Source organism: Dunckerocampus dactyliophorus, chromosome 14 (assembly GCF_027744805.1).
Source record: "Dunckerocampus dactyliophorus isolate RoL2022-P2 chromosome 14, RoL_Ddac_1.1, whole genome shotgun sequence".
NCBI classification, from domain to species: Eukaryota; Metazoa; Chordata; class Actinopteri; order Syngnathiformes; family Syngnathidae; genus Dunckerocampus; species Dunckerocampus dactyliophorus.
In genome coordinates this window covers 10,611,847-10,637,879 of record NC_072832.1, presented here as the reverse complement: position 1 = coordinate 10,637,879, position 26,033 = coordinate 10,611,847, and the positions used below count along the sequence as shown (strand labels likewise).

Sequence of the window (26,033 nt, the reverse complement as noted above, 5' to 3'; positions counted from 1 at the left end):
GAATGCCACTTTCATATAATTGGCATCTCTATTTTATAATGTCAGATTAATACCTACGTCAAACATTAACCATAGAATCGAATCGTATCCAATCCTTCTGTTTTTAAAATATATCGTTTTGAATCACATTGTAACCCATGTATCTCGATTCGAATCTAGTCGTCTATCACAAAGAGATTGACATCCCTAACAAATTGGTGGAAAGTGGATAAAACAGTGTCCAAAGTGACATGATTAAAATCCCCACAAATGAGAAGGAGGGCCTCTGGGTGTTTGGCCTGTTGCCTATCAACAGTGGCGTGGATCGTATCACATGCTGCAGCCGAGTCCGCTGAGGGAGGAACGTAAACTCAGATGAAGATCATAGAATTAAACTCCCGTTGCAAGTAATAAGGACGCATTCACACATTTAAAAGTTCAATGTCCAGCATACTGTACACACACACTAACAGTAAGCACCATTGTTATGCACTGCCTTAATCATCCTGAGCTGCACTGGTTATTACTGGAATCCTCTTCCACTCCTCCATGATGATATCATTGAGCTGGTGGATGTTAGACACCTTGCACACCCCACCCCCCACCTTCTTTTTTCCGCTTGAAGATGCCCCACAGGTGCTCAATTGGGTTCAGGTGCGGAGACATACTTGGCATTTCCATCAGCTTCCTCAGCAAGGCACTTCATCTCGGAGGTTTGTTTGGGCTCGTTATCATGTTGGAAAACTGCCATGCGGAGTAGTTTCCCAAGGGAGGGAATCATGCTCTGTTTCACAGGGTTCCTACGGATTTGACATTTCAAAATTCCATACTTTTTGCAGACTTAGTAAATACATGTGTATCGTTAGAGCTGCAATAAGTAATTGATGATTAATCAATTATCCAATTTTGCTTTGAACTTCGAGCTAAAATTTGGGTTACGAGCTGCTAGTTACCGGCAGGCATAGCTGAGGACAGCTATTTGGGGGACTTGTGTCAATGTGATAAAGGCAGAAGTGAGCGAGCACACACAGCACTCAATGAGAGGGCAGTAAAGGCTCGGAAGTGAATTTATTAATCTTATTGCTATTTATTGAATTTATTAATCTTATTGCTATTTATTTGCATTTGTGCTTGAATGGCTGTGTTTGTCAAAGGTGACAGAATACAAGTTGCATGTTGAAAGACTTGCAGTGTCGTACTTCCACGTCGTTGAAGTTGCCAGACAAAGAAAAGTGTGCTAAAGAGAGTGTAAAAGAGTGTTTGTATGTCACTGTATAAGCTATAACCTGACTGCACTACAGTATATGGGCACAGTCCCAGTTAACTACCGACTGTTCTTGAGCACTCTATTTTTTGTAAGTTGTCAATATTTATTTTTCCAACACCCTGTTTTCATTTAGTTGTTGGGTGTTTTTACAAACCTTTATTTGTAATGTTAGTGAATTATATTTCATGAGATTATTTGCTTGAAGAGAATATGTGAGTGATGGACCAATGTGTACTTTCAGATCGTGTTTGTTTGTTTTTTTATACATTGAGGTACATTTTGTGTTGACCTGTTTAAAAAAACAGAATGCTTAATACACAAATATTAAAAGCAAACATTATCTAGGCCCAAAGTTAAAATGAGCCTTCAAAGGTACACTTATTATAGATAAAAAACGTTATCAGTTAACTGTGGATTATGTTAACTGTGAACATGTGATTAATCAGAATTAAACATTTTAATCGATTGACAACCCTACTAATAATATAGATAGTGTGAATTTTATTTGTCATAGAAGCACATAATGTATGAAATAGTTGCCAGACACTGGATACCAAAACATAATACTCCCTAAAGATTTTGGATTTAGCACACGCACACCATTTATATTTCACATATTTGCTGTGATATCAGTTGGAGCTGAAAATGTACTAAACACCAGTGTATGATTGATTGAATATGTGTTTTGCCTTCTAGTGCTAGAAAGAAACAAAGTAAAGAAGAGAGACGATGGCCAAGAAAAAAACAAAACAAAGAACATACAACATAAAATGAGAGCCAATGTTTGTACAAAAGGTGCATGACAGCTTGATACTTGCCTCACTCTCAGCAAAGTGACGGGCGCCTTTAAGGCAGAGGGAGGAACGTCTTAAGGTCTTCTCGTCGCCATCGTCAAACACTGCAGGAGTAACCATACAAAAGACCAAACCATGACAATGCTGTGCCAGAAAACCAAACACAAACAAATCAATGTATGTACAGGTACAGATTGCAGTATTTAAAGTAAATAATCATGGCAAGCTATACCACTCTCTGTTCATCCTTAACAGCGCTCTTATTTTGAAGGCCGGAAATGTGACGTTGATACAAGCTGGGTGCAAGAATAAACGTGCCTTTAGTCTTGTTCCACTCAAAGCCTCGATGTCGTCAATGGGCCTGAACCGTGAAAATATACTCATCCAGGCTGAGTCGCGCACACATTCACACACACCTGCACTGCTAAACTAAGCTAACCCCAGTAGCTTCCATTCACGGTCTTTAACAGAGGAGCTACGGAGCCGAATATCCAACGTCCAACATAAACTAACTTCACCACGGTACACCGCGGACATGTCTGCACTGTGGTGTTGCATTTCTTTCTTCTTGCGGGTTGCGGGAGTCGAGTGGCAGCCAGCTTTGAGGTGCATTACTGCACCTACCATGTTGTAATGTGGCTCAGAGTTACGAACGTTATATATGTCAACAAGATCGGCCCGATCTTGTGGCGGGAAGCCGATTTATCCAATCTTCAAAATACAGCGGATTGGCAGCCAATCCCGATCCTGAAGATCGGATCGGGACATCCCTAATGATATCAGCATCTGTGGAGGAAAACGATGTGCGGTGGTGACCTATGTATTTCTTGTCCCACAGTGAAATGAAAAGAAAGTGTACAGAGAAGATTTCAAAGATTTCAAAACAACAGAAAAGCCCCAAGGGCACACTTAAGTAACAGGCAGCAGCTAAATAGACTGTGGAGCTGGTTACAGCTTGAGTAGATTTGTTGGGAAAACACACACACACACACACACTAACGAGGTATGTCAATCATTTTAAATGTAATCATTTAAGTTATGCAACACGGAAATGGTTTTGACTGTTAACTTGGATATGGGTACCCTCAAAGGCATTGTGCATTACTCACGCCGCGCTGCGCGGAAGGGGATTTACCCTTCCTTAAGAATGATTATGATAATCGTTTTCTAACAGCATTGCATCAAATGTGATCAAATATCTGGCTGTATTTGGTCTTGCTGTTTTGCCACACTTGCACTCTCATAATGTTGTTTTGTTTTTTTAATGTTGAATCAGTCTGGTGTTTTTACAGGGAGGACCTGCAGTGCATAATAAGCAAATAGACACAGTTCACGAATAGTGATGCAGTGAACAGGTAAAAAGGCCAGCTGTGTCCCCGGGGACATGGCCAAAAGCAAAAGTAGATCTACAGGAGAGTAAATATTGAAGCACATCTGCACTGAATATAAAGAGGCAACTCTTCGGGATGACCTTAAACCTTAAGAGTGAAGTATTAATAGAAAATTATGACACCTTTACCATTTAATTGCTGTAATAATATTTCATTATAATGGCATGTCATCATTTAATAATAATGACTCACCAACTGTGTAAATACTTGCGTCGGTCAGCTTATTGATTGTTGCCTCCTGGTAAACTCCATCCTGGTTCTTCACTTCGACAATAGCACCCACCTGTGGGACAAAACAGTTGCTGATCTCTGGGGATTCTTAACCAAACAAACCCCATTACGGCATTGACCAGGCTGTAGGATGGTATATTTATCTTAGAAAAAAAAGTCAGACTGTACGATTATCGATGCAAACCACCAGGTGGTGCTAGAATGTTTACAACAAACAAACAGAGGCATGATGAGGCCAATTAAGAAATACATCCTCAATCATTTCACTGATATTGACAAGATTTTTTTGTCTTAAAAAAAGTTGTCTTCTATTTGTGCCAAAGTATAGTTTGATGTAAATGTAGTGATGTCTTCCATATAATGCAAAATTCAAATGACGCATCATGTCGCGTCATTTCAATCAAAACAAAAAGTTCAAGAAAAAGAATCATTCATCCCAGCTCACCTTTAGAGGTCCTTTGATGCTTTCATCGTGGACCTCAGCTGTGGAGAGATTTGCTTTAAAGGTCACCTGAGGAGGAGGGAGGGGATGAAGAGGATAGTCAGAGAAAGGAATGATGAATCAATTCTGTAACAATAGCGACAGAGCCAAACAGGTTTGTAAACAGAAATTATAGCTGATATAAAATTACTGTTGAGTGTCATTTTACAGGAAGTATGCGTGAGTGTGACATGTTTATACTATAGCTATATAGTATAAACAATATTTAAGTCATTTTGCAGAGGATGCAGTCGTTAAACAGAATAATTATGCTCTTACTGTGATTTAGTGAGGACAATACAGCTATGCTGATCGGAATCCTTACAAATTGTATTCCATAAATATTACCTTATAATCAGCGGTAGCTACTAAATCAGATATCTCTTACAAGCTTCTGGTTCAAACACTGGGGATCTTAGTTCAATGCAAGTTCACAAGATCTTAATCACTGATATGATCTACAGTATAAAAACTTGCAAGGAAGAGTGTGGCTTCTCAAACTCTGGGATCATAAAGTCATTATGAATGCATATTTATTTTTTCAATATAAACCCATAATCCATAGTTCCCATGAAGTACCTTTATAATAAATATACTGTATATGCCACCATTGTAAGAAGTTCCCACTCAAGTCTTTACATCAATCTGATGTGAAAGTTATATCCGTGTGATTAGGTTCAATTTTGGCCAATCTTTAAATGACAGAAGTATTCCCATAATTAGCTGTGACTATTACAATATAATCAGCAGCAACCTTTTCATTTTCAGACAAAAAGCACCAGCTGTGAGGATCTACATGACGTTTCTCTGTGAAAAATCAGTGTGTTTTGCCAAGCTCCGTGCCTCAACTGAGTCACTTACTACAGTGCCAAAAAACATTTACCACTCCAATACTGAATGTCAGTCACCTCTGCAGCAAAATGCTTATAAAAGGTAGCAGTCCAGTGCTGCAATACTGACAAGCAGATGTAGGCCAACTACACACAGCAAAGCTTTACTTGAGCCATACTGATCCATGTGCAACACTGGCCCAAATAACAATCCTTAGGAATCTGTTCATAATTGTAAGTACGGTGGGTCAGAAAGCAAGCCTTCAGGTAGCAAATTTGCAATGTTCCCAGTCCATTTCAAGTGTAACAACAGCAGAAAAAGCAGTCAAAGTCTAGCTCAGAGGGAAGGATCAAGACAACAAATGAAAGTAACAGAGATGATGTTGAACCACGGTCATGTAATAAGAGGCAAGAGAAAGGAATGAAAAGCTTCTACAGGCTTGGTTTCATCAGATATGGTGAGAATCACATTCCTTCTCCTGCAATACAAGAAGTCTTTTCAGCACCTGGAAGGGTACAAAGTTCTCCCCCTCTGCAGAAAGAACATCAATAACACCTGACCTGTCTCACAACCCGTGTTACTTCCGACTGAGACCTTTGGCTGCTGTGCTGCTCACACTGAGCACACTCACACTGGGCCATTTTAACCATGCCGAAACTATACCTGAGTTCACTAGCAAGTGAACCCAGGTATAGTTTGGTTCACCTGAGCTCAAATGTGACTCCTACACAAGACCAAAGACAGGGGCGATTGTTAAAAGGGCAGAAAAAGCCATGGAGAATTTGGTATCAGAAGAGCTCTCTCTATTGTTTATCCCCAAGGTATTCAAGCCAGCAGATGTAATTTTTGTTTGTAATATTGGAGTTTCGTCTTGTAATATATTCATGAACTTTCAAATCAGGTTGTGACTTGCATGCGTTTTTAATGCACAGCCTTTGGTCAGATGATAATAAATGCCAGTGTGAGCGCTAAGCCAAGCCTGCCATTTTTCCGTTGTTTCTGTACTGTACCAAACTACAAGTGTGAACCTAAATTTAACGTGGAAAATCCAATTCAACACATTCAGACTTTTGCATCTCTGTCAAACCCCAATCAGTCCAGGTTATAATTTATTGTGCTTATGGAATGTCATGGAATACAACACAATATAACATTAAAAACAAAAACGTCCAGCACTTTTACAGAGTGGTGCATCATGCATCATAAATATATGTGGGTGATTCTCCTGGAAAGGGTGCCAGCGAGGTTGCCATCACTTCGAGGCGCATGATGCACAGACTACAATAATTTCAAACTATAAGCATATAAAAATATACTGCAAACACCTTGAATAAACAGGGGGAACAGTGTTGAATACTTTTGTTGTGTCTGTTGTGTATAAAACACAATCAGACACAATGACAATGGAAGAAATATCACAAACAGTGGAACCTACGTTTCAGCTGCTGTGATTTCTGAAATATAAGACCTCATTGTGTACCAAATGCATTTTTCTACATCCAAAACATGTACTTTGATGACATCTGCATTGACACCCAATGTGAACTTGAGAGCAGTGTGGTACCTCGGTTAACATCCGCCCCGGTTAGCACATTTTTCAGTTAACATTCAAAATTTTTGCAAAAATTTTGCCTCGTCTTCGTTCGCCCGCTTCTTTAGTGTACAAAATGCTGTCCGGTTTGTTTACGTGGCCATCTTGGATCACACGTTGAAGACGAAATCTCGTGATACTTGCACATGATCGCGCAAGGCACTGTGGACCACGGGTGCCATTTTAGAGCAACAGCATTTGTTTATATCATATTTGCTGCAGAGATAAAACGACATATCAAAATACATGGACTGCACAAAAGACAAAGGCAATGTACCGGACTGAGGCAAGGGTGCAAGACCTCCAAATTTTACGGTTTAAAGAGAAGAATGTCGTCATTTCAGAAGTATGGCTCAGAGGTGACTCAGTTATTGTCTGCAATGCACACAGACATACAGACCCTTTCCAAAAAATTAGAATGTCATGGAAAAGTTGTTTAATTTCCATAATTCTATTCAAAAAGTTAAACTTTCATAGATTATAGATTCAGGGCCCACAATTTAAACGATTTCAAGTATTTATTTGTTTATTTTTACATAATTTGGGCTTCCAGCTCATTAAACCCACAAAAACAGGAATTCAAAAAATTTGAATACTGTGAAGAAATCAGCCCAAATTTTGCAGAGCATGAATGTTTTAAACTGAGTGTCACACACTAATCATCTACTAACCTCAAATCACCTGCACAGGCTTCCCCAGGTGTCATTAAATTGATTCAGTTTGGTTCAATTGTCTCAGTTCGGTTCAATATGGGGAAGACTGCAGACATGACAACTGGCCAGAAGACTGTCATTGATACCCTCCATAGGATGTGTAAGCCACATGTGTTAACATTTTTGAGTATCTGGATTAATTGGATTTACATTATTTTATGGGGAAATTTGCTTTGGTTAGAGTCCATTTTTGTTTGAGGACCTTCTGGAACGAATTAATGACGTTAATCAAGGCACCGCTGTATTTCCTGGTTATTGCATCAAAATTCAGATAACCAAAGTGACACTGATTCAAAATCAGAAATATGTAGTATAGCGTAGTACTCATGATACATGTTACAATCCAAATTTGTACTGATCTATTTTTTCCTAACCAATAAATTTTGGGGAACAACTTTTTAACATAATTTTTCCACAGAAGGTGAAGAGTGCAAGCTAACAATGCTTTGAAGAACACAGTGGGGAGTCTCGCACAGAGCTTAAAGCAAGGGCCATCCACTAACTCTGTTACGTGAACTGTATGTCGCATTTACGTTACGTTCTGGTCTGCCCAACAACACCGAAAATGGTAAGCTGTGCAAAAAATCTTGATAAAACTTTATATTAAGGCGCTTGTAATTAGGCTTAATAAATAGGAATTAAAGTTAAGAAGACTCTTATTATATTAATAAGATCAAGGTTAAGATTTATTACATATTATATTCTAATCCTGATGAGATACTGTTCCTCACAGCATTTTTAACTGTTAATAAGGGCACAATATTTTCTTGATTCATCCTAATAAAGCTTATAAAGCACTGTTCCCACTTTAGATCCAGTAGCTGCAGAGCAGCACTGTTAAGTCAATAAAGGCATACCAGGACTTATTAGCCTTTATAATGCATTATTATCCATTAGCTGAGCACTATTGTCAAGAAATATACCATTAATGTTTTTAAGTAAATAAATTATTTAACAAATCCTTATTAAGAGGCTTATTAACACAAATAAGCATTTAACATATAATCGTATTAATATAATAAGAGGTTTATTAAACCTAAAGAAACAGTGAGGCACTTGTTAATCACGCTGAAAATTTAAGATGCAAATTTAAAAAATGTTTTTTCCAAAACCTTAAAACTATTTCATTTACTGATACAAAGTGCAAATCAAGCATTTGTCAAAAAATAAGTAAATAAAGTACAGCATTTTTTTATGTAAATGTTACAACTGAGATGTCAGTAAACAGTGCCCTGCTGCTATGAAATGCAGTGTTCCCCGGTTCCAACGTGGTTCACCGTTCGCGGATTTTTTGTGCGATGTTCGTGCTTTTTTTAAAAGTTAATGAACGCTGTTACAGGTCCTTTAAGATGAATTGCATTGTGGGAACTTGAGTTTTGTAGTTCTGTGCTTAGTACAGGCAGCTGTGTCTCCCTATTCTCTCCTTCCTGTCTGCGCCACCCATTGTCTTCTGCATCCTGATTGGTTTGGTTTGGTTTGGTTTAATTTTATTTGAACATGCATGCAGGTTACAATGGAATACATCTCATGAATCCTTTAACAGTTCCACATGTCCAAAAGGAGTAGGAAGAAGCAAAGCTTATTTAATCCTACCCCCCCCCCCCCCCCCCATCCGTTCCACATCTTGTGCAGTACATATTACCAAAATGTGATCTTTTCTTGTTTCTTCTTTCTCGTTTTTCTTCATAAATTGAAACAGTGATACTTTATTCTAATACGCAAATTGGTTAGAAAATAACTTGAATTTTTGCTTGCTATGTCATGCTTTTGGTACCCCTTCCAGGAGAATGACCCCTATATGAGATGTGGCTGCAGGAACTATAACAACATACAGTACACATCAATATTCCATGACATGCCTACTGATATTGTCTAAAACAAAAATGCAGCATACTAAATGCATTCCACAGTGTGTCCTTGCTCATCACGCGTGTACTTATCGTTTCACAGTTGGTAAAATCAGCATGGGGCTAATTGACTTTTTACAAGCCTTCAAGTGCAGAACAGCATCCTAAGACGGAATGTCACGCAAACCTTTCACTCGAATCACTCAAAGGACCCCGTGCCAGATGCTGCATACATCAACTTGTTAAACAAGCAGATCAAGATTAATGATCTACATAAGAACTCGTTTGAGTGGAATATTCAGAATCACAAACACATGGCCAAATGACAATGTTTTAGGATTCTTAATGGTGTGGCATCAGAGACAAAAGGGCCCATCACTTGACTTGAATTTATGGTACGTCAGCATGGCAGACGAATGCTCTTTTGTCTCAACAGGATGAACTACAGTACACCGACCCAGTCAAAAGCCATCATCTAGTCTTTGTTCCTCCCACACACTAGCAAGACAGACAAGTGATCTGCCCCTCCTCTATTGTATTAACCAGATGCTCAGCCCCACTGGGGAATGATAACGATACAGTACAGTGGGTATCCTGCTAAGACATCAACAAAGCATGAACCGAATGGGGGAACTACACTTGAGCTGCCATATGTACTGAGGGTGTGGGTGAGATGGATGCCTGAGGTCCTAATGGGTACCTGGTGGGCAAGACTAGACCCTGCATCTGTCTCATCTGGGCCCTAGGACGTTTCTCCAGCCATCACTAGTAACCCCAGGTAGCATTTCAAAGTGCAAGGGTAACAACAACCTCCAGCACAAGAAAATAGTTTAAACCACTGCTTTGTTATTTGAACATGACCTCATCATCATCATCATCTCTAAATTGAGCACATCCAGCAGTGTTTGTGTATTGATGTACTTCAAATGAGTCTGATTTAAAATCATTGATGTTAACTAAGCCCTGTGATCCTTGGGAGTGCAGACAAAACATTTTAATATTACATCATAGGCAGGCTTTGAAATATGGCTTACCTTAGCCTTGACTAGCCGCTTGGCAGTCTTAATCTTGGCCTCACAGAAAGCCCCTCTGTACTTGGCACTCACATCCGTCCCTACAGTCAAGTAGGGGGGCTCCTCCAGAGTCTGATGAAACACAGCAGAATAACATTTAAATCCAAGACACTTTCAATATTATAATACATATATGAATTATATATACTGTCATCCCTCGCCACTTCGCACTTTGAATTTTGCAGCTTCACTCTCACGGTTTTTCAAAAATATATTAATAAACCATGCTGTTTTGTGGTTGTATATAGCCTATTATCAGTCACAAAATGCACATTCAAGCAAATCTTATGGATATATTGAAACATGGCTTAATGTACTAAAATACAAATATACTCATAGTGTAGCATTCTACACTGGTCTCTAGATGTCAGTAACGTTACTGCAATGTTCGCTGAGACACACACGCACCAGACTTGATCATCGGAACGACAGTCTTTTAATGCAGGCTTGAATTATCTCAGAACAGGCACAATAATCCCTAACACAAGCTACTGTTGCGGCCGTAACCCACACCAAGCTCAAACTCAATTCTGAATCCCCAAATTAGCTCCCCGAGCACTGGAATACGTTTACAGCAACACACACAAGCATGAGTAGTATTTGTCTTAAATGCCTTATTTTCTGTTATTGTGTCTACTATATGGAGTAATACGAGTGTAAAGATGTCTATAGGGGTGTTACATCATGTCTAGAGGGTTCTAATAATGTTAAAAAACATATTTAGAAGGTAATAAACAGGTTTTCTATGCTCCAACTACAAAAACATCCCATTTATAAATATGGAATCCTACTTTGCGGAAATTAACTTATTACCAGGATTGTATCTGGAACCAATTAACCGCTATAAACGAGGGATTACTGTATCCAAATTTAGCTTCCTCCATCCCAGTCACTGCTGTTGTGTCCTTGGGCAAGGAGCCTCTCCTTTGGCGCAAACTGGCAGCCGGTTTCCGTCAAATTTACCCTACAGGTAGTGCAGCTGTGACTACAGATGTAGATTACAACCACCTGTGTACGAGTGTGGAGGGAATGACTAATGGATACTCAGTATGAAGCACTTTGGGTGTCTCGAAAGGCACTAACAAAATCCAATCAATCATCATCATCATATTCAGTCTAATGGCAGGTGTATTCTGAAAGCTCAGGTAGGAGGGTGTACATACAAATGTTGCTTAGCCAAGGCCAGCAACACATAACCCGTCCCTGCTCGGTGAATCATCCATGGAAAACGCATACCATCTGTTGTGGGTATTTGAAAAGAAGCCACGGAGGGAGCAAGCAAAAAGGCCACTACACTACTGCTTTGAGACTACAAAAAAGAGAAGTACTCATAAAGCAACTCCACTAGCTTTCAGTCATCACTGGATGATTATCTCCTCCAATGAAAGGTCGATGCACAGAGAAAATATTCTGTGCGTGGGTGAGGAAAGCCGATGCTTGTGGGCCCTGAATGTTGGGAAAAAGGTCCAAACAGTGATATAAGAATGAATGAAGGCCTGGCACACTAAGTCCAACATAATTCTTACAGGCATACACTTGGCCGACCCCTTGGCAGCTGTTAACTTTTAGACTTCCTTGTTGACACTGTGGATCACTGTGCAAAACAAGAGACATTGATCTATACAAATTAATCAAGTGCATGGATGCCCCATGAAGTTGTCAATGTTGCATTGTTATACTAGAGACATTTGAGCAGTCTACAAGGCATTTTGATCCAAGCTTTTGTCCACTAATAGATTTAATAATATTGTGTTGCTTGTCTGAATACACAGTATATCCTGATCTTGTTTAGTTTATTGTAACCTGGGGAGCTCATACAAAGCCAGCAGTTGCAATAGCCTTCTCCACCCCAGTAAACAACCACTATATGTAAGAAAAGCCTGGGGAATGGGGAAACTACAGTAGCTAGATGATGTGCTAAAAATCACAAAAAACAGGCACTTTACATTAGCCTTGTTTGCATCTTTATTCCGAAACTAAATTAAATCTCAATTTGAACTACAACAATTAAAAGCTAATGGAACTACAAATGGAATGCTGTGACAGAGACTATATGTGCATCATTTACTGAAGACACCGCTCCTTTTATTTTTATTTCATTATAGGACGCTGGAAGGAAAGCGCCTGGATTTTTGATTTAGCTGAAGACAGCTGTCTACCAGCCATGACAGAATAATCAGAGGCATGTCATATTCAGCAAGCATTCAGAAAAAACAACTCCTGAATATAGGCGAGGGTGACAGCAACACATCTAAAACCAAAAATTACGAGTGACATTTACTTTCCTAAATGTTGGTGGCCTGTGGCTACATTTGATTGTGCCACACACAGTGATAATGCTGGCACACGCTATGAGATGACAAAGATGCAAAGATGATCTATTTTGGCGGCACATTAGTGAGCGACCGGGCTTGCAGTCTGGCTTCAACATCATTAATCATGCAGGTGACATACAGAAACTGTCAGCAGAAATAAACATGCATAACTAAGAGGTAGGTACGCCACAAAGGCACACCCTGTGAATTGAACCTGAATTTTGACTGACTGTTTTTTCGTGTGTGTTGACACAGAATAAAGTCTGTAAAACAACATGATAAATGACAGCACATGATTCCTGACAAAAATATTTACATTCATTCAAAAAGACGATATTTCGGTTGTCAGGAAACAACTTGCTGTCTCAGCAGAGACAACAAATTGTCACATTTTTAAGACGTATGACAAGATGGAACACGAAAGCGGGTCCAATTTGACAAAAGTCTTTGACATCGTCATTTCATGCTAGATGAAATGCTGGTTTTGTAAACTGCTCTTATTGGCTCTTATTGTGAAGACTTTGAGAAGTTGAGAAGTCAGGGGAGGCAATGTTTTCTTTGTATTTAATCACAGATTTCACTTTTACTTTCCATTCTCGTGATACTGTCATGTAGTGCTCTGAGCGGAAATCATGCTTTGACAGTCGCTCACTTGAGACTGTGTCCAAGAAAGCAAAATTTGTCTTTTTTCTACAGACAAATTATTGTGATTTGAAGTACATTGTTAGGACTTATTTTACAGTCTGTTTGTGTTGAGCTATTAGTGCAGGCAGCATGGGTTCAGTTCTCATTCAGAGTCAATGTGAGTGTGAGTATGTGCTTGTCTGTCCATATCCTAGGGCTGGCCGACATATTCTATATCATCCGATCTTGATTATTCTCACAATTTTTTATATTGTTTTTAACCTGGCATTTTTAAATGATCTGTGCTAAAAACTAAAGAAACTAGATATCAGTATTGTCGGAACATACAAAGTAAATAACAAATTAAATTGCCTGCTGCTTTGATCCAGTGGCCCCATCTTTAGTAGGGGCCAAACTGCTGCTGCTATGTGTGCTGGCAGCAGTGGCAGTTTGTGCAGCGCATTTTCCTGCTTTCACTTGGATGGTACAGTACTTCTTCAAAATGATTAATCAGATTTTTTGTGCATTGTCGGTTTGTGAAGGCACCGACCACCGACATACCTTGCACCTCTGCTAGATTTGCTCCACATCAGATCAGGAGATACCCAAACCACCGCCACGCAACCAACATTGCATATGCTTTCTTCTCAACAGTAGCCTCATCTTCAGAGGATAACTCCAATTTACATCTGACATCTATTTCGATGCCCTCAGCTCCGCGTTTAGCTCCACGTTCAGTCATTCTGCTGTGCAGCGTGAACCCACTTCTACTGACAGTTTCCATTAGCGCAAGCTTTGATTTGCTTTTACTGGTTAATTATTTAGCCTAGCTGAATTCTGAGGGCAACAGACCCTGAAATGTAGAAAAATTAATATGACAATGGCAGCCCGTGATGGCTTCAGACAATATTCATACCATCCATCAACCAAAACACCCAGCTTTTGTTGTTAACAGGAAAAAGAGAAACATTTGTTCAAATGTCTATGAAATACACCCCCTGTGTTAGGGCCACAAGGCAAACAAACACATTTGCATCATAACAAGGTACAGTACCCTGTTTGAGGATAGTCAATTCCAGTGTCTTTCATCCTCATCACTCAAATTAAACAAGTTATTTTTTTGCAGTGAAGTCTGCTCTCAGCACTGGATACTAATCCACCATGGGTGTAACACCAAGAAGGTTCCAGTAACCATTGCACCCATCTCCTTTAGCTTGAAGCAGCTTTCTTACCGTTAAAAGAGTCTTGACAATGAGTCAGACAAGACAGCTTGGGTTGTTACCAACTGTGGCTGCTAAACTTCCTCAGCTAAGCAGGGCAAAAGTGACAAGATAAGACCAAAGCCCGATTTGCAGCTGTCATGCTCACGTGTTCATAAACATAAACACAGAAGATGTATTGTCTATTCTCTTATAGCAATCTAATTTCCTGCATTCAAGGTATGAGCAAAATGTATTATTTTGCAGAGGTTGCCATTTAGCCTCCGTAGCTCCTTCAAATGAAAGGCATAAAGATAGCATGCTGCACGAGTTCAGCCAGGCGGAATTCCTGTGGCTTTGGGGACATGCAAGGTCGATGTGTGACGAAATATCAATTTGGCAAACTATCATGATATTTAATCTCAATCTTGATGGATAATTGATACGCTCGTATAATATTTTAATTAATTATTTTTATTAAAATATAGCCGCTATAAACTTCTTTCAGTGTTCTTCTTCCGTATCTGGAGTTACTATTTTATTATCTTATGTCATCCAGGAGGAGTTCATCGCGTTACTGGCAGAATCTTGGGAAGAGTTCACTGGAGAACAAACAACAAACAATGGCGTCTTGGCGGACGCGTGCAGTGAAGTTAAACTGAAAGAATGCCCAACAAAGAAAATCACAAGTGTGGGCTTACTTTTGGCTTCAATAGGGGGGATGGGACAAAGCTAGATGAGGACTTTGAAGTGTGTAAGTTTTGTTTTACTAAAATACATGACTTGGGAAGCATGATGTTTTTTCTATCAAATGTAAAAAAAATATTTATTGTTGTTATGTTTCTACCTCATAGATATGATTTACTTGAGACCCATGAGTTTTAAACAATCCCGCTTTACTTAATTTTGCACTAAAACAATGTCAATGTTTTTACATCACTGCTGTTTGTACTCAAATTATGCTGAAAAATATAAACTATGAAATATTTTTTGTTCACCCTATCAAGACATTATTGAGTAAGTTTACATGCAGTCAAATAACCCTAACATAACTGGAACATTAGCAATAACCCGGTTGCGCACAGCCATTTAAACAATAACCCTTTTGAAAAAACGAAATATGCTCATATTCTGTTTTTAAAAACCCAAGTATTATCCCTGGGTTACTCCGTTTCTAACCCAAAAGGCGTGTCTTGTACGTATACGTCTATCCTGATATCCCGGATTGATATTGTGTTTAGCACATGTTCTATTCAAAAGGAATCTTGCGTCTTTGGCAGGAACTACTTGTAAACATGACGACACGCAAAACCCCACACTTTTGGAGCGAGGGGGTAACAAGCCACCTTGTTAGTGTGGTGAAAGACAGGAACATTATGTCTTTCTTGACGGTAGAAAGTACCGCAATAGCGAAATCTATCAGAAGGTTTGTACGAACGCATCTTCAAAAGTGTGCGGGGGGCTCTGGGGATATAGCATGGATATGGATGGCACAGCTCCGGCTCCATTTCCTATTTCTTCACGTCCATTAATGAAGAAAGTGAGACAGAATAGTGTCAAGTACTGGTGCTGGGTCAGTACCAGCACCAAAACGCAAACAAAGGCGTTCATTATCTGCCGGGCCAGTGTTGTTGTTGTTGTTGTTGGATACAGGAAGAAGAAGCGGGAATTACGTACATCGCATCATGACGTTTAACGTGCGTCGAAACATTGTCCCCCCCCACCCCCACTTCACGCATGTAAACGGGTTATTCCGAATGTTTCAGAAACCGGAATATTGACCTTAACCCGAATACTGACTGCATGTAAACGTAGTCATTGTTGTCGTCATTGTTATCATGAGCCATGTATCTCTTCATACCATGTACCTCATATCGTGCCCTGAGATACCCTGCCCCGGTGTAGGTGTTTTCACTGACTCAAAATATGTTAGAACCTAATTTATACGTTTTGATCGCATCTAGGAGAAGGGCCATTCTTGCATTTTTTTTCCCTCTGCATGCTAAAGCCAGAATAATAGCAAACACAAGCATGACAGTCAAAACTGGCATTTTGGGTCCTTCCCCGCTGATGTGGAAAACACTCAGGCGGCACACAGGCTTGATTAAACACATACAAATGGGACTTGGCATGAGCTGACCAAAAACACCTGCGACTGACAAGGAAACTAAACCCTGTGAAGGGCCTTGTTTAAATCACGCCTGTAAGGGAAAAAAATGAAGAAAAGTGACGACTGAAAGAGCTACTCAGTCAACAGTAGGACACACGATAAATAATTTTAATCTTCTTGTCTGACACAAAGCGCTGCTCCTGCTACACACAGTATGTCAGAAAGAAATATGAAGGACGCTGGCAACAGCACAATTAGTTGTCAGCTTGTCAGCAGCAATTCTCATATCTTAAAGAATTTAAAAGCCAACTTAGTGGAAATTAGTGGCTGCTTATAGTACAGGCTTTAGATGAATTGCATTATTAGCACTTAGCAATGGAAAGCAAACAATGACCTAATTGCATGATCAGTCCCACCTGTTCCTGACAGCTGTTAGTATGCAGACCGTATTACAAATATATAAGCGCTCAGTTGAACTAAAATAAGCAAAGTGTCTCACTCTCTGTGTCTTTTAGTGTGTGTTCAATTAAAGAATGTTTCCAGTTGTCCTAACATGAGTCATCTCTTTACATTCCACTTTGTCTCCCATCTATCACACATTGAATCATCACAAATGTGCCAACAGCTGATTCTGCGTACCCCAACTCACCACACTTGGATCAGAGGAAATAAGATGAAATCGATTCCAAATCTTGCAGGGCATTTTTAGAAAATGCCTTGATGTCAATAATGACGCCTATGTAATCTGGATGATCTAATCAGCAATAATTGCAGATGATGCAGCGCTGACATACTGATCAGATTATGAGCAAACACACAATTCCAAGCGGTCATACTATACAGTTCCACAAAAGATTGACTTCAGAAATGAAGGCTGCCATTGTTCACAAGACAGCAGGGGAGCTTTCAGCACATCTACACCACGTTTAGGAAATGAATAAAGTGTAAGCGTTATTATGATCAATTATGTGTTACTTCTTATTGTGTGCATTAAAGAGAAAAAACAAAGGAGAAAGAGAGAAGAAGCTGAGAGGAAGGAGCAGAGTCCGCCGAGCTCAGCCGACAAGAGCAGAGTTTACCAGAGCGCCACAGAAATATGCCCAGTAGTCGACTTCCGCTGAGTCGTCCCTTCCGCCAAAGCAATCAAATCCGCACACAAGTTTCTCCGTGTCATCACATGTGATGCGCAGCGAGTGAGAGTTGCGGCAGACAGAAAAGGTTCCAAAAGCTACTAAGTTATCAACAAAATAAAATAGAACCACTTCCAAAGTGGTTGCAGAGAAGGAGCCACACACTCGTGAGGAGCAACGTTATTTGTCAAAAGCTATAGCTATAGCTGTGTTGTGATTAATGCATAAAAGAAAAGAGGGATGTGTTGAAGAGCTTAATATTTAACTGTATTTTGTGCAATATCATTGTTTAGTTCAAAAGGGAAAAAAGTAATTGTTTATAATTCATTTTAATTCATTAATAAATGATCGCTGTTTGGTGGTTGACTATGGCCTATTATTAATCAAAAATATTGAAAAGACCAGTCATATGTAGTATTTTGGTCACTGGGCGTCAGTAATGTTACATTATTGAGGCATTAGGTTAGATTACATTACCTTGACAGTGCATGGAGTCAGCCATGGCATAATAGAGTGGTAAGTGGTAAGTGGAAGTGGTAAGTTTTTGGCTTCTTACTTTATCCTTCAGTCCCACTCCGTTTGAAACACTTTAAGTTTAGATGAAATAAGCTGATGGCTAACTAATTAGCTCGGTAGCTTGCTACAGTATATGCTATGAGCGGCAGCTGTCTCTTATGTCCCTGCAGTGATCCCGTGGCCTGTGCATTAGTGGCAATGTGACGCAACCAAAGAATAACAGGAGTGTAAAGGTAACTATAGGGGTGTTATTTCGTGTTGACAGGGCTCTAATGATGGCTAAAAACCCAATTTAGAAAGTCCTAAAGTGTTTTTTATGCTCCAACTACAAACATTTCCGTCTATTAGTACTGAATCTTATCATGAGATAAGATATGGTGGGATCGTGGTCGGGTCTGGAACCAATTAACTGTGATAAAAGGAGGACGACAGTATGCATAATTTCTTTACTTCCATCTCGTGAGACATAAGAATGCTGTCAGCCAATGGTGTTACATTTAAAAGGCAATATGTGGTGAAACTAATTTGTTATTGTGAACTTTTGCAGAATATTTACGAGTGGTTTTGAAATTTACTGCAAAAGTAAGGCTGCCAAGTGTTACTGTGAAATGTGGATTATTGTACTTGTATGCTGTTTAAGATGAAACAGTTTAAGCATATTTTCATGTTATTTGTTGTTGCTACATCGAGTATACTCCATCAGAACAAAGTAATTTGAATATGTGAGATTTTAAGCAGTAAACTGATTAGAGAATGGCAGGTAATTGTCATAATTGTGGTTTATTACACTTAGTATTATTTTGATAATGTGATTTAATAATGTTGAGGTATACCTGGAATGTCATTTCAAGTACATAGATAAGAAAAGTGATGACTTGTGTTGTAAATGCAGGTCAGGTTTTTTGCGTTGGACGAAACTACACCAGAAGACGTCCCACGGGTACAGTGGATGGCGAACCATACCCAGTGATACCAATGAGTGTGGATCAGGAGGACTGTATTAGCCTGTTATAAGTACAACTCAAATTGACCAATAATAGAGTGCACTCTGACTTTAAAAACTCTGACAAAAGAAACTTTGCTAAATCAGACTGGCCTTGGCTCTACACTGACTCTTATTTTATTATGAAAGGGCCCCAGTTTGTTATTTTTCACAACTAAAATGTTGTATTGTTATTGCTACTGAAAAAAGTTAACCAAACGTTCCAGTTAACCACACTCTGTCCTTGTGTGTCTGTGGTTATTCCAATACACTCAACTCCCCCCAAACCAAAAGATTGCGCAACGTAGGTGGGTTACAGCTGGTCAAGGATGAATTCACAAAATTACATGACCGCCGTCTAACAAATCCATATGTCTCATACAGTTAATAAATAAAACAGTCTCAACAACTAAATGAGTTAACGGATTACACAAATACAGCTGAGTTAAAACAAACTGTGTGTGATTAAAACAAAGCTGACTCATTACATCACTGTATTGCATGTCCACAGGCTTTCTTTTAGTGGAAAAAATAGGAATACCAGTAGAGATAGCTCACACGGTGTGAAATAACTAAATTGGGTGACTTATACAGTTAAAATAAAGGCTCTGAGGAACTATATTAAAAGAAAACAGCCCGACATTGAACGCATTGTAAAATGAATCACAGGCTTTATCAACCCACCTAGTGCTTCTACCAGCCAGCACCTAAACCAACCAGTTATTGAACTGTGAGGTTTGCTGGAGAGATACTTCTCACGGTATGAAATTATTTCTCACTTTATGCATCTTTCTTGTTACTGTACAACACGTGTCAAACTCGTGCCATGGAGGGCCAATACGCTGCAGGTTTTCTCTCCAACCAGTTTCTTCAGCAGGTGATTTAATTGATGAGCTCCTTCCCTCAAACTGAAGGTGTTGATCATTAAAATCACCTGCTTTAGTGACTGGCTGGAAAGACAACCTGCAGTGTCTCAGCCCTCCATAGCACGAGTTTGACACCACTGCTGTACAAATAACAGTGCAAAACTCAAAACTCAAATGTTATTAATTCAGGCCAATACCAGAATATTTAATTATACTAGGGCTTTAACTAACTAACTATAATTTTCTTAACCGGTTAATCTGAAGCGTCTTGTTTTTATTAACTGATTATGATCTAGACGGACCAAATCACAGTTAACCAAGCACAGTTAGTGATTTGGTTTGCAACATATCAGAAAAGACACAAATGTTGATCTCTGTTTTCCAGAGTCAAAGATGATGTGTGTGAATATCTTGTTATGCCTAAAACACAAAGATGATAGGTCTACGTTCATGGGTCACTAAGGAAATTCAAAAATATTCACAACAATGAAAAAAAAAGATTAATCGAATACAGTCATCCCTACTTTTATTGCAGGTAATTGGTTCCAGGCTCAACCGCAATAAGTGAATTTCCCCGAAGTAGGAATATATTATTAAATGGAATATTTTCGTAGTTATGGTATAGAAAACCCATTTACGATCTTCTAAATACGTTTTTTAAGATTATTAGAGCCCTCTAGACAATGAAACAACACCCATATAATCACATTTACATTTTTATTACCCAATATAGTAGACATAATCACAGAAAATAAGTCATATTAGACATAGAAAAAGGTAACAAACTCACACGTTAGCAGTTCCTTGTTTTTTTCTGGATAGCGTACTTCCTGAGGTAGTTAAGGTCTAATCAATGTATTGTAATGGTGGCTTTAAATGGCTTTACACTCATATTACCCAATATAGTAGACATAAAAGTAAAAAAGCCATTTAAGACGTAAATAATATTCTTGCTTGTGTGTAAATGTGCTCCATAGACCCTAAAGGGTTTTTTTTTTACATGAAGTTGTATGACATCCCCATCAGCAGTAACTTTTCCCCCACTTGGTCCCGTGAGCAAACTTCTGGCCGGTTTCCGTTGTGGAGGAAAGTAGTTCCGGCTAGTTGCTGGGGTCTCTTAAGTTAAGCGTTTTTGCTTCTCAAAACAATATGCGTTCAAAAGAGTAATACATTTGCATCACAACACCGTTGCCCACAAAAAAGTAAGACCTCTCAATCGCCCTGCGTTACTTTCTCTGCGTTCGTATCACCCCGCACTGCCGCTTGTCCATTGTTGTTTATGTGTTCCAGTGTTTACGTGCACGGATGAAGACTGCTGTGACGCGAGAGAGTTAGCATCGCAGCGGTCTTCATCTAATCAGCGTTCTCAGCACACAATTGCCATAATGGTTCTTGGAACTGTTGAAAACTATTGGAAAAAAAACCTGGAAAGTTTTTGGTGGAACCGCAGGGAGATATTTCAAAATACCAGTGTAAATACAAATGCTCCTGACAAGGTTCCTGCAGCGGAAAAGGGGTTCATGGCAGCTGAAGAGAGACAGGGGAGGGTTCTCAAGCGGAATCTAATCCAACAATTACAACAGTCACTTTTATTGCAAATGTTGATCTGAAATCAGAGAACGTCAATGTGTGGGTCAAAAAAATAAACATTTTTATGGCCATCTCAATCACCTGGGTTTTTTCACTATTTGTGGGTGGTCTTCAAGCATAACCCCAACAAATGGCAAGGATGCCTCACATTCAATTCAGCACCCTTAAGTGTGCTTGAAAGAGTTGTAAAAAACAGTTTAACAGTATTTTGGCATAATAAAAAGACTCATACAATGAAATGTAACAATATGTTTAAGCCTACAAGAAAACAATTGCAGTATTCAGTCGCAAAGCAACAATACTGACACAATAAACTTTAATTTTTGGCCGACTTTAGTATACAATATTGAGTAGACATTTAAACTGAACAAAAGGAACAAGTAAGAGGCACACAGGAAAGACTCACACTCCCTCTCATTCTAGTTAAACACACAATAATCCTGCTGTGAATTACCTCTTTGTACACAGCAGAGTCACAGCAAACCTAGTGACCGTTGAGAAGTTGTCTTGGCAATACCTCTGCAGTTCTAACTACAAACAAAAACATCTAAACACTTTTGGTTATCTGCTGTACTTTGGAGCAGTAGGTCCTCTGCACTCCTCCTGCGTGGTTGCTTTCATTGTAACTGTATTTGATAATAGTGCCTTAAATAAAGAATATAAATGTTGTTATCAACAGCAGAGGCATCTTTCCACTTATGTAGATTTCTTTAACACACGGTTTCAAACATACATGGATCTGCAAAGTGCAAATAATCCTTTTTGCAAGCTCCAACGTGAGTGAATTATGTACAAAACTTTACATAAAACCTCATTATGAATATCAGAGGCTTTGCCAAGTCTCCTGCTCCACTTATTTTTTTTCCTTCTTTGTTTATGTTTCTGTGGAGAATGAATGAGAGTTTTACTATAGAAGCCTGTTACATTTCCATTGCACTCACTGAAAATGTAACCAAGGACGCACTAACACTTGTACAATGCATGTCGTGCTTGGGCACAATTGACACCGAAACCCCCGCTCGTTTGATGGGAGTGAGTACTCAAGCGCAGTACTTTTTTTCCTGACCGCAGCACACTTGGAAGAGATATGTCATAATTAATGTAAACACTCCTCCTGATGGTTATTTGGGCTCACTCTTGCACAGAAATATGCATGAGCAAGGTATGGGACATCAAAATAAACAGCAATAACAGTCTGCCTCAAAATAAGCCACAAAGTCAGCAAAGTTTCACCAAGACAACCTTGACCGAAGCTCAGATGCTGTAGAGCAGTGTGAGCGTGGACCAGCGGAAGACGCAACTAAAGCAAAGTTATGAGTATGATTTACGAGTCACTGATAAGCTGAATGCTAACCTCCGATATTCCACCATCACAATGTTGGAATTTAAAGCATTTAGGACACAAACAGCATTTTTCATTAGATTAATTAACTGTAGCTTAAAGAAATAGATACATATGCTTAAAATATTTCACCATATATTAAAGTTTTTAGTTTGAACAACAGTTATTTCACAGTTGATATTTAAGTACTGCACTCAATGCAAACAGTAGTCACTCTGGTTGGCAGGCATAAAAGGAGGGGTTGAAAATGCATCACATTATTTTTTTTACTCTTTTTATTGAACAGAGGTTTTACGGAACCTTCAGCAAAAAAAAAAATCAAGCACTATTATACGGCCCGGAAACAGCTGCTCAAAATACATGCATATAATTAACATAAAAGAATAATTGTTTGAAGTTACGGGGAAAACATACTCTTAAAAGGGGAATTACGCTTTAACATATGGAGAATGCTGCTAAAATGCCTTTGGGGAGAGGTGCTTGCATTCCCACGTTTTTTGGTCGCTTGAAATACCGACATGAGTGAGGTGTCGCAGTCTCAGATGAGTAAGCAACTTTTTTTAAATAAAATAAATCTTACACATGGTAAAAAAAAAAAAAAGAAAAAGTAAGTATGCAACTTCAACCAAGGGCAAGTTTTTAATTAAGTTCTGAAGAGAGATTAAACAAATTCTTAGTTGGTTGAGTGTATATGTTCATTTTCTGCTGACTAACCCTGAAATTGGAATTGTATGCCACATCCTGTGGTAATACATACAGGTATCACCTGCAAAAGAGCAGTCAGCGTAGCATGCATCCAAGTCTTGTATATTAAAAAATAAAAAACACTTCCAAGGAGTAATCAAATAATAACATGGAAAAAGTGCATACTACCCTACATTTGTGTGTGCACAAAACTGACAACACAATTGTCCCAGCCATTCAATTTCAGTCATAATTTTGCAAAAACATTTGTCAATCAAGTATGACCTAAATATATGGAGATACCAATAGACTTTTTGGTGCCTTGGTGCGTTGTCGGTCTTCACACTTGCCTCACTCAGTACGACCCTGCTTGCATGTGGACTGAGACTTGGACGGTCTCGTCCTAGGGTTCACACTTGACCACACAATCCGTACGAGCGGAGCTAATGAACTAGAGCTGGTTTTAACAGCACCAAAACTGACAAGTGCAAACGCACCCTAATAAATAAGACCAGATTGGTCAATAGTTCATGTACAGATTGTCACAAAGACAAGTGGAACAAAAGCGCAAGAAAAAGTGAGAAAAGCCTACCTTCATCTCTCTTTGAGTCCTCTAGGTGACCAGTGTGGCGGTCCAGGGGCTGAAACAGGTTTCAAAATATGTTAGACGTGACAGCCTGAGTGTGCCACAACAAAACAAGAGTTATATGATGACATCATTTCTCCTGCTTGGATGCACTGAATGAAAAAAAAGAACCTGGGCGGTGGAAGCACACATCAGGCAATCATCACAACAACCCATCATGTGCACGTTTCTTTTTTGCACTCGACGCAAATGTAAAGAGTGTGATGTCCTGTCGAGACACATCCCCCAACAATATCGGTGTTGCAAAGTAAGCCGTGGCGGACTGATCACTCTCATTCGCAGAGCCCCTAAAGCCGTTTATGTAATGGCCCGTGTGTGTGTGTGTTGTAGCAAGTCAGTCAGCCTTGTGGCACTGAAGGGCACACATCGCCTAACTAGTCTCCAGTCAAACTCTCGTTGGTCTGCACAAATGCACGGACAATGTTGCATGCAGTCTGGGTCGGAGTGGGAGCAAAGTGTGCACAGACTCGCACACTCACAGTAGGGGCAACATGCTGTCTGCACCAACTCCCTCCACTAGATCAGCGGATGACGCCATTTCTGGTGCTGACAGTCGGCTACCATTTATTTAATGGGACATTTTCCAAAGCAGTGCACTCAATGCATCTGCACTGATCTCACACCAATATGGAGGATCCCGTCTATAAAGCAAGCTGACCCTGATATGGTTCGTGTTTTTCGCCCCGGACTCCGTGCCGCTTGCTAGCAAAAACAGAGCCACGACAACATTGGCTTTTACATTTACATGTCATACGAAATGGGCGCTAAAGGACGTCAAGTTGGGCAAAGCAGTAGGGAAAAAGTCACTTTCACGCCATGTTCTCCTGAGCGACATGTCTGCACTGCTTCTGACAAAGGAACAAGCCCAACAAACGGTTCGCAACAAGGTCAGCTTCCTGGGGTGGGGGGAGTTGGAATATGTAGGGGGACGACCGAAAGCCTTAAAAATGGAAATCGTTAAGGAAAAACACAACCGAACACAAGCGTAAAGATCAGAGCAAAAAATGGGAGGAAATACTCCACTGACTTTGCACCTTCAAGCACGGCTGGTGAAGCGGGGGAGTTTCTTCATACAAGCGATGCCTGGTGTGGTACAAACCACACACTTGACACTGCAATGAACCGTTAGCCATGACAAAAAATCTGCGTTTCAATCACTACAGCGACGTGAAGGTGTTGTCGTGTGTTATTATCACTTAGACGCCAATGGCAGGCAGGCAGGCTTTGCAATGGACGAGGATTCCTCCGCTCAACAACACAAAACTGGTGCTCCCCGGCAGCCTCGGAACTATTCAAGCCCAGCCGTCCACTGGCTAAACCCTGTTCGCCGCATAACTTCGCTTGCCGTCGAGCTGACCGAGTTGTTTTTGCTCGTCAGACCCGGTGGTTCCATTCATTCCGCCAGTTAACAAGTTAAGCTAACACACAGTGAAGCAAGCTAGTGAAAACAAGATGTTCAAAATAGCCATGGCTTTTGTCTTACCTGCGCTGTCAAGTTGCACAATGCGTCCGTTTTTCGACGAAAGTACGCTAGTAATCCATAGGGACATTTAAATGGTGACTCCGAAAATGTTTAAACGTCGCTGGTCGGCCCCGAGGTCGGTGTTGAATACGGGTAGATAAAATGGTTTTCGCAGAGCGCTGCTGTTTTTGCCTTGTTGAGAAGCTTCTCTCCAGCCTGGCTCTTTCTCACATCCTTCTCCCCGCCTTCTGAGTATGATTGACGGCCCCGTTGGTTCCGCCCTGTCGTTTCTGCGCGATCCGATTGGATGATAACCATTACATCCAGACGATTGGTTCGTCGTGAAGAAAAACTAACCATTGCACTACA

General features: G+C 39.8%; 1 protein-coding gene across 2 annotated transcripts in view; it reads right to left on the bottom strand.

The window, feature by feature from the left end:
* The window catches only part of arid4b (AT-rich interaction domain 4B), a 53,075-nt gene extending 27,105 nt beyond the window's left edge, over positions 1–25,970 (bottom strand). The window contains exons 1-6 of one of the 2 annotated variants that reach the window (XM_054798114.1): positions 25,686–25,970; positions 24,149–24,197; positions 10,160–10,270; positions 4,108–4,173; positions 3,624–3,714; positions 2,065–2,144 (exon numbers count right to left, since the gene is read on the bottom strand). In XM_054798114.1, coding sequence (XP_054654089.1) covers positions 2,065–2,144; positions 3,624–3,714; positions 4,108–4,173; positions 10,160–10,270; positions 24,149–24,154 — 354 coding nt within the window. In that variant the 5' untranslated portion in view covers positions 24,155–24,197; positions 25,686–25,970. The remainder of the gene's footprint in view (positions 1–2,064; positions 2,145–3,623; positions 3,715–4,107; positions 4,174–10,159; positions 10,271–24,148; positions 24,198–25,685) is intronic. The other variant, XM_054798115.1, reaches the window with a different exon arrangement.
* Positions 25,971–26,033: the final 63 nt, after the last annotated feature.